Source organism: Polypterus senegalus, chromosome 5, assembly GCF_016835505.1.
Source record: "Polypterus senegalus isolate Bchr_013 chromosome 5, ASM1683550v1, whole genome shotgun sequence".
NCBI lineage: Eukaryota > Metazoa > Chordata > Cladistia > Polypteriformes > Polypteridae > Polypterus > Polypterus senegalus.
In genome coordinates, this window is record NC_053158.1 from 55055096 (window position 1) to 55065437 (window position 10342).

General features: G+C 37.6%; 1 protein-coding gene across 1 annotated transcript in view; it reads right to left on the reverse strand.

The window, feature by feature from the left end:
- The window catches only part of ttr (transthyretin (prealbumin, amyloidosis type I)), a 43422-nt gene extending 38016 nt beyond the window's left edge, over window positions 1-5406 (reverse strand). Inside the window, exons 1-2 of the mRNA XM_039754660.1 lie at window positions 5265-5406; window positions 2532-2677 (exon numbers count right to left, since the gene is read on the reverse strand). Of these exons, the coding sequence (XP_039610594.1) occupies window positions 2532-2677; window positions 5265-5330 (212 nt within the window). The 5' untranslated portion in view covers window positions 5331-5406. The remainder of the gene's footprint in view (window positions 1-2531; window positions 2678-5264) is intronic.
- Window positions 5407-10342: the final 4936 nt, after the last annotated feature.

A 10342-nucleotide genomic window follows, 5' to 3' on the forward strand; every position in this document is an offset into this window, starting at 1 on the left:
GAAACACTGATATCTCACTGATGGGTGTCTATCTGTGTGTGTCTGTGTGTTGCAGTTTCTTGAGGACAGTCTAGAACTAAAACAGCTGGACAGAAAAATACCAAATTCAAAACTAAAGCTTGTTACGAGATGACGATGTGCTGATTAGTTTTTGAGCCAAATCGTGTAAGAGAAATAGGCACTCTAAAGGAACCCTCAAATGCTGTAATTCTGTAATTAATTATGAACTCTTCTTGCCAATTGCTATTGTAATGACCTATTTTATGATCAGAAAGATCAGCATCAGAGTAGTAAATAATTACTGAAATTTTATGGAATAGTTCGGGTAACTTGGTTCCTAGGGCACAAGCCTACTGACGCTCATGTCCAAATTTAAATGTATATAGATACATGTTGTGTGATGAACAGTCTTTCCCTCTCCATTCTCCGGTAGAAGAGACTGCACTTCCTAAAGTGCTGTCAGGAATATCTTAATGGCCTGCCTGACTAGTGTTCTTCATTCTGCATGAGGCCTTGTTCTACACAAATTCACACAAGTGCCATGTTTTCTTAATTTCCTGGTAATCGGGTATACTCTGTTTTTTGGGAATATTTTACACCATAGGTTTTTAAGTAGCCTAATCCTGGACTGTCCTCTATTTACTGTATGTGAGCTTGACCTGGATATCTTGATTGGACATTTTGTCTCCATGGCTGTAGGTTTTCTTAGCAGTGCTACTGACCAGCTAAGGCAATTTCTATAGATAAGTTTGTTTTTCCTGAGTTGATATAATTGATCAGTACTCTGTACTGGTAGGTTTAAAGAATGAATGAATAAATGGAGCACATCAATGTGCTCACAGGTGCACTATTTTTTCATCTAATTTCACGAGCAAAACAAACTACTGAATACAAACATAACTGCTAATTTTCAGAATTTGAAACCAAAAATTAATTATTACAAATCGTTTAAATGTTGCTTTCCATTTGACGTTATCAGTTTATACTTCTGGTGAAAATACATCATCTCAGTTCCTTCTCGTAACAAAATCAGACATGAAGAGTTCTTGTTGAATATGTTAATTCAGGAGAACCTTTAGAATTTTATTTTTGCTTTAGTATTATAATGTTTTTCTTTGAGCCACAGATACACAAATTCAAAAAGTTGATAAAAGCCAGAGAATGATTCTATGTAAGTTGAAAAGAGGAAAAGTGGGTTTTGATTTCTGATCATTAGTACAATATTTTGAAAGAGGCTGCACTATTCAAAACACTCCCATCAAGAACTCTAAGCATCATCTTCCCAAATCTTACCTCATTCACAATCCTTTGTTTAAATTAATGTTATTGTGACTAAAGGATCCATCATTCCATTCATCTCTTTTCTGACACAGCTTCTTCCATTAGAAGATCATGGGAAGTTGAACTCTATCCCAGCAGCACTGGTCAAAAGTGAGGTGCTAGGCCTGAATAGGATGCCAGTCCGTTACAATGAGCACTTCTTGATATTTATACACTAAATGACACTGGGATAATTTGGAGATGTGGGTTAACCTAACCTGCACATCATCATCATCAAGATGTTAGAAAAAAAACACATCAGAGAGTACATGCAAACTTCAATGGTGAAGCTGGACAGGAAAATATGTTCATGAGCATGGAGCAAATTAGCAATAAAAACTAATCCAATATTAAAAACTACTCTATCTAATATGACATACATCATCAAGTCAAGAATTGAAAATCTGAGAAAAGATAATATTCAAAAATCACTGTTTCCCTAAATTGGATGCTGTTCCAACTGTACACGATGAAGAGTGTGACACCTTTGTTTTGTTGTACAAAAAAACTGTTTTAGAAGAAACTGTGAAAATATATTTTCTTGAAGGTGTATATGGTATGGTAAGCCAGCCACAGGGGAAGCACAAACTAGTGTGTTTCTTTGCGCCGGTCCCAAGCCCGGATAAATGGGGAGGGTTATGTCAGGAAGGGCATCCGGTGTAAAATTTTGCCAAATCACTATGCAGGCAACAATACCAATTTCCATACCCATTCAGTCGAGCCCTGGGTTAACAACGACTGCCACCAGTACTGTTAGCCAACAGGGTGCTGGCAGAAATTGGGCTACTGTTGGCCGAAGAAGAAGAAGAGGGGGGAGACTTGTCCTGAGGCAGGAGGAGAGGAGGATGCAGAGGACAGAAAGATATGGAAGAAGATGATCCGCTGTGGCGACCCCTAACAGGAGCAGCCGAAAGAAGAAGAAGAAGAAGAAGAAGAAGGTGCATATGGTAAATGCATGACAAACGAAGGAAACGTAACCAAAGCAGAAGACTTTTTGAATACTTTTATAGAATGTTCCACTTTTAATACCTAAATGACATTTTACTGTAGACAGACAGTAATCAAATGCTGGTACCCAGACTGTCCTCTAGTGTATTTCACAACCGAACATTCTGAACATTTCTTAACCAGTATGGTATTTACTTGACAGTTTCAAATTAACAAAGAAGCTGTCTTATAAATGAGACACCAACAACAACTCACAGACTCACCTGCTAGATACTATCTGCCAGCTGTTTTCTTCTCCGGCCTTCAAGACTTTCAGGTTAAGCTTAGCTGCTGGCATCCCCCGGACAGCATCGAGGACTTTAACCATTAGAACGCAGGTCTCCTCCTGGGCCTTTTCACCTTCTTTCTCCTTAAATCAAATACAAGGAGCTGACACAAAGAACTGAAAGTCCTTGACTCAAATAAGTCAAATAAGTATAATCTTACATGTGACTTTGTTTCCTATAGTAATTAATATTTTTATAGGAAACTTAAAAAAAGTACATATAAATAAAACTTGCTTTACAATTTTATTATGAATTAATGGCAAAGCAAAACTAATGTATGAGCCTTTTCCATTCACCTCAGTAACTAATTAGGACAAAGGTTTTAATTAACTAAAGTTGAAAGTCTTATCTTACTGTTTTGAAACAAAAATTGTATAGAAAAGTACAGTATACTATAATGATGACATTTTTGAATACTGCTAGGGATCAAGGCAGTAATCTCTTTAATTTTACCAACAACCACAGAAATTGCTGAGCCACAGTAATAGCTCTTCCTTGAACCCATATCACCCACAATGCCTCTCTTTCCTCCCCTTCCACACTAGGTGTCCAGCATTCATATAGTATGAGAGTGTTCTTCTACCTCACAAATCTGCTGACATTCTACAAAATACAAACTAAAAGCAGTTACAATTATAAATCAGTTAGCTTTATATTTAATATAATCATTTGGAACTTTTATGTACTAGTATTGAATTACGTCTGTCTGAACAATATATAACGTGCCAATTGCTGTATTTCCTTGATAACTTTTACTTTTGTTTTTCCCTTATTGTTTCGTCTTAAGTAATCACTTGACGAAAGTCATGTTTTTTCTTCTTCAAGAATATGACTATTTCAAGCTAAAAATAACGGAGTTAAAAAATAAACGAAAGCTTTCATTTTTAGTAATAACAGATAGCACATCATAATTTCACCAGCTTTGCTTTAAGCTTATGTATATGTTAACTTTCAATTGCAGAAAGTTCAACTGCTTATTTAGTTTTTGCCCTTGGACAACATTTAATAATAATCTAAATACACCATTTCTTTCATTTTGGGATTCAGAGGGGCTGGAGTCTATCTTAGCAGGCACTAGTCCTAAATGGGACACTAGCTTTGTAGGGCAAAATTATTATCACACCTACACTCACTAGTGCCAAGTAAATTAATCCAAAATACATTTGTCTGGGATTCGGATTGCCCAGCTCCTGGACTTTGCACATAATGTGTTCCTATAAATTAAACAGTACAGTTACTCTTTAACCTACATGGTTTTGCATAGTCTCTCCATTTGCATATGAGGTTTCGCCTCATGTTGTATGTTTTGTGTTGCATATTTTGATTACGGTGCTATAAATCATACAGTACTAGGATTATCTACTAGCTGTGTACATTTGTTGCTGCACCCTTTTTTTCCCATACACAAATCATGGAGCAGTGTTGTTAGTGTCTATTTGTCAGGGCTCTTTTGTCTCTTGCACTTTTGCCGGTATGCCATTTCTGGTTACACCAGATTTCCAAAAATTCACAATATCAGGATCAATATCACAGTAAAATTCACAGTAAAAAATTAGCAAAGCCGGACATTGAAACAAGTTAAAGGGAAAGTCCAGGCTGTAAATGTTCCAGAGACACAATATAAAAACTGATGCTTTATAGAAAAACATAACCTATTTAGAAAGACCTCTCCTCAGCCCCAAATAAGGTTAATTTACAGTACAACTTGTACAATGTTGTACACGTCATGTTGTAGAATATTTGATCATCTTCAGGTATTCAATATTATGAGTTTAATTCTAGAAAGTTGCGCTTATGAAATGCATAGGAGGCAAAAAATAAAACCGCCACTACTAGGATTCTGGCCTCCAATGATTCTCAGGATTATTAACATCAGTAAATGTCAAAGTATGCTAAATGCAAAGTGATCACCAGCTAGCATTATGAATCACAATTCCTGAGTTCAAATCCCCTGGGCGCTCCCTCTGTAGAGTTTGCACCTTCTCACCATGTCCATGTGAGTTTTCCTTCTACACCCCCAAAATGTCCAAGTTAAGATAATTGACTTGACGTGATTATAGGTGTGTCTCTATAAGTATGCCCTGTGATGTAGTGGCAGCCTGTCCAGGTTGGTTCGCATTTTGAACCCTGAGCTGCTGGAATAAGCACTGGTTTCCTGTAACTCTGAACTGGATAAGTGGATTAGCAAGTGGAAGGATAATATAATATAATCCATCTCTCCATTTTCTGAAGTTATTAAGGTCATTACAGGCCAGGTTGCAAGGAATCTCGGTCAAAGAGAGCTGTTGAGTTTTAGAGAAGTTAGTCAATTTAACCGACGTATTGTAAGCCTTGGAGAAGAAACTGCAGTACCCCTGCAGAGATGGAGGAAAATATACAAACTCCAAACAGATGATGAATAGACTGTAAGTTTAACTCAAGTCATCAAAGTTCTGAAGCAGCCAAGCTAATCAAATGTCAACTCATTTGAATTCTTTTCAATTCTAATCAAAGTACATATCAAATTTGATATACTAAATATATACATGCAGTTCTATATACTATATATATATATATATATACATGCATACATACATAAACACAATTGTATTTAATTTTATCAATGTACAGCTCAGAATACGTCTCAGTTTTTTCAGAAACTATGATGGCATTGGTCTCATAATAACTTACCGTTTGTGTAGCTTCATAAACAGCAATAGTTGCTGCTAACAGAATAAAGAAAGTGGCACGTGCCATTTTGCTTTTGGTAAATTTCTGAAAAGAGTAGGCGCTTTTCTTTTTTATACCCCTTCCCACTAAAAAGGATTATGTCTCTTGTGACCACATGACTTGAAACCTGCTGATATTGATTGTTGACTAAGTAAATACTGTACTGGGAGAATAAGTAACCGAAACAAACATGCTTTGTGAAAGACTTACAAAAGAAGTTCTGCCATGCAGACTAATCCCTAGACATTAAGCCGCAGTGGTTTTATATCCACATTTTATTAATATATAAAAGCCCTTTTGCTTATTAAGTATTAAATATTCTTTCAACCAGCTGAGACGCACAAGCAGTATGGAGCCAAATTACTTTTTCACATCTGGAGGAAATGTTCACACTTTGTTGGTGGGAGCTTGTTGCAAGTTTGCCGTCAGGTTTCCAAAGTGTGTTTATTGTCAAATTTGCATCTTTTTGTAAGTGTTATGTTACTTCTGAGGTATTTAAAAAATGTATTTCTTTTAGAACCTTTAATTATATTCATGGACTCAACAAGCTATCCCAACCAGGGTTTGCTCCGGTTTCTCCCTGATGCCACCAACTCTATACTTGGATTTGGATGAGATGACACAAAGAATAGATGCATATATGGAAGAGTGGGAACTAAGCAACAATAAAATGTGTGAATAAACTATAAATTATTTTTTCCATGTTTGAATTTTATACATACTGTATACTGTATATGTGCAATATATTTTTTTGCTTTTTTTAGTTCTTGCATATTGTAGGATATGCAGTGGAATAGCCCTGATTGCCCTGACCCCATGGTCAGTGCATGCAAAATGTGTGCCAGGGTGCAAGTGTAGTTTGGGGTCACACCGTGAGTGACTCAATGATTGTGTTATATCATATTATTCATGGAGGAACCATGGAAAGAGGTTGCACTGAACCAAAGGGATCTGTGCTAGTACAGATAATGTTAATATTTAGAGATGAATGTGTTAATGATTTAATGATTAATGGAGTTAGTTGATAAAGAGTTCATGCTTGCGGAGGGTATATGACACCCAAGCCAAGGCAGAAATTACAACTTGGCAGACTGTGATTTTACCCAGAATATATGAGAAAGGAAGTCTGGGTCATCACACCTGGCTTGCTACCAGTGCAGTTTCAACAGGTTAAGCAGCAAACAAAATGGATGTTAAGTGTTTAAATTAATAGTAGTAATGGTAACATCATCATGTGAACAAAATACATTGAGATTATGACTTGCATGTCCAATCAATATGCAACAAAGGGTATCTTGATGGGTGTTTTACTAAAGAGGCCTATACTGCTTCTCAAATGTCTTTGGTGACTTGAACATACAGGTCCCTTGGTCTAGCTAATTTATCCCCTTCAGTTGACATCTTTCAGCTGTTGCCTGTTTGTCCAAACATTTTTATGATTCATTAGACCAATAGATGCTGGTTTAGACAAAGTCATTGTTAGGAATAGCAAAGGGTCAAAACTGGCAACCAAGAAATAAAAGGGCCAAAGGTAAATTAGGGGTCAAAGTCAAAAAGAAGTCATAAACCAGAGACGAAAGCAACTGCTAGGACCTGCCTGAATGATAAAATAACTCCCACTAATTTGAATTGAAATGTAGATAACACACTATAAAGTTGTCGAGTCTTTATAGGATAATCTCTGTGAAATCACTGCCGATGTTACGCAGCCAATCATGTTGTAGTCATTGTCCAACTCGCTATATCCTAACACAAGGTCACGGGGGTTTGCTGGAGCCAATCCCAGGGCACAAGGCACGAACAAATCCCCGGGCAGTGTGCCAGCCCACCACAGGGCACACATACACACACACCAAGCTCACACTAGGGACAATTTAGGATCACCAATGCACCTGACCTGCATGTCTTTGGACTGTGGGAGGAAACCCACACAGACACAGGGAGAACCCAGGAAGTGAACCCAGGTCTCCTTACTGCAAGGCAGCAGCACTACCACTGTGCCACTGGTTTGAATGCACGCTAAGGAGATGCCGTCGGATCATCTGCTGTCTTTCTGCTGCTTGCGAGCTGCCTGTTCTAAGAGCTGGGAGCACATGATGCTTGTCTGCCAAAAGCAATCCAACAACTGCTAGGTTAGATGTCTGTGAACTTGTTTTAAATGATGGCTCACTGCCTTGTCTCACGTGACACTGTAAAAACAATGATTGTCCTTTATTTCCGGCCCCAGGCATGGTTAAATCTCTTTCTTGCTGGTCGTATAATGCTGCATGCCTTGTGAAGGTGGAGGCAGCTGCAAACATGCTGCCCTACGATCATTTTAAAGCCTGTACAGCCGCTGTCCTTTTTGCCACTTTGTATCTCTGCTGCTTGCGTTGTGATCGCTTCTCCGTGATCATAAATATACACCTGACTGAATTGTGTTTTCTTTGAAGTTAAACTTGTTGCTTTAACTGTTGAGGGACCACAGATTCTCATAGCGTATGGTCCATTATTGTGTAAATCTACATTTTGTGCATTGAATGATACAAATGCAAAAAAGACTTTGTTTTCTGCTCTTTGCCTTTTATTTCTGACCTGGCTTTGTCCTGCTATTTTTTCAATTACACCTGGTCCTGATGATTAATTTCCTTTTGTTTGCGCTAATGCGATCTTTTAGTCATCGACGTTTCATTTATAACGTATTCTCCTTTGTACGCTTTATATGCACTGAGACCCCTGTATCTGTGTGTGCTGCGTGCCTTTACACTACTAATTTTTTTTGCTGGCCGTGCTCTGATATTGCTTGTAAGTAGGATGTGTCTTGCAAGAATCTCATGTTCTAAATCCCCGCAAGATGCTCCGTGGCCATTCTCGTTCATCTCGCGGGTCTTTGGTGATCTTAATGTGAAGATCATGTATCAGGATTTTTTTTTATAATAGAGAGACTAGTAAATTTGCACATTTGTTGTCTTTTCACTGATTCTTGCTTTGTTTCTTTCACTTTGCCTCATTGTTTGCTCAGTTTTACTCCTGCTTTACCTTGTAGGGGACTGAACTTTACTTTTTCTAATAGCATTTAGACTTCAATTGTCTTGCAATATGGACCTACATAAAAAGTGAGTCATGTTCACACCCAAAGACCCAACGGTTCTCCTTATCACACCTTCACAAAGCTACTCGCAAAATCATATACATTTAACATTTGAAAATAAAAATAATGATTTTGTGCAGGAGAAGGACCAAAAATATAATTACCTTTACTTTGCTGTTAGCACGTAGACTTTTCTTTCTCAACTGGAAGAATCCTAACCCACCTCTTTTAAGTCAGTGTGTAACTGATGTTATATATTATCTAAAATTGGCAAAAATCTAATTCTCACTTAGAGGATCTGTGCAAAACTTTTTAAAAACCTGGCAGGATCTAATCAATAAAATTTTAGAATAAGCATTTAAATAGGGGGAAAGGATTTTCTTCCCCCTTTTTTTCCCCCTGCTCTTAAAGTTTTACTCGGTCTGTTGGCCTAGCTCTCTTTCACATGGATGAGGGCTGATTTAATTTGAACTTAGTTTTGTCAAGTTTGACTTGCTTATATGGAATGTTACTTGCTTTTAATAAATTCAATAAAACGTTAAAAAATACAGGGTGATTCAAAATTAAGTTAACATTTGAACTGCAGAAACAATTTATATGTGCAAGTGATTTACAGGAATGTCTCAACCTGTTTGCCATCATGTTCAACACATTTACCATATGTGGCACATAACTCGTCCACAAAAATTGTATATAAGTATATATATATAGCAGTATCATTAGTGTTAACATAATTTTCACTCACCCTGTATATATATTTTGTGCATTTTGTAGGCTAAACAAAACAGCAAGAATCTGGTCAAGGCAGGAATAAACCCTGGACAGGGCACCAGTCCAACACAGAGCAAACATGGGCCAATTTAGGGTTGCCAATCCACCTAACCTGCCTGTGTGATGAAACCAGAACACCCAAAGGAAACCCACACAAACACAGGGAGAACATGCATATTTCACACAGGAATGACCTGGGATGCAAGCCCTGCTCTCCTTACTGCAAGGCAGCAGTGCTACCACTGTGCCACCTTTCCACCCAGTAATTACTAATTGTTATTATTAATATTGTAATATACAAAGATGAAAAGGCACATGCAGAACATGAGGTAAGCAAACCCAACAACAGGCACATTTAATGACAAACCTTCCTTCTATACCTTATGGAGCTTAACAATCCTTGTTTCACTGTTCTGCTGCTTTGGGCAATGGGAAACACTTATTAAATAACAAACATGCACTTGGCATGGACACTTTCATGCTGTGCCACTCCCACAAACTGCCCCCCCAATCACACACACACACACACACACACATATGGCTTGGCCTAAATGTCTGATTACACTTTCTACTGTCATTCTATTTTCTCTCTGCAGTCCACCAAAAACCAACCACTGTTTTTTTACATGTGGCCGCTATATATTCTCTCCTCCTTAAGTCTTCACCTGTATTCTTGTAGTGTGTAACTTGTGGATTAGAGCACTCTACTTACCATGTGACATGTAGCTGTCCATCAGACATCCAGCCCCACTCATCTCCAGTGGAACCTGTTGGCTGAAACATGTTAACAGCACTGAATTGCAACAAAATAGCTATGCATTACACAGATTTAATTTCATTTGGTCTCTGAGTAAAAACTTTTTTTTATTTCAGTTTACAGTACATAGATACATTATCATGGTGGAACTGAATATCTGATATTGTGTGGGTGGATCATGAATTGTGCACTAAATTAGTGCTCTCATGTAATATTTTTGTTTCAATTTGCTTTGAGAAATACTGTATATCTGTGTTCAGGAGGAGCTTCAACTAAATGTAAAATAGGCAAGTTCAAAGAAGCATGGAGCATAATTATGTGGTGTTGTAATATTGCCAGTAACAGCCTGAAATTCCTATAAATACAACCACAGTCTTCTTTCAGCCAGCATTCTTCCCTAACCACATGCCCTACTTTTGTCTGTTACATAAAACACATTGC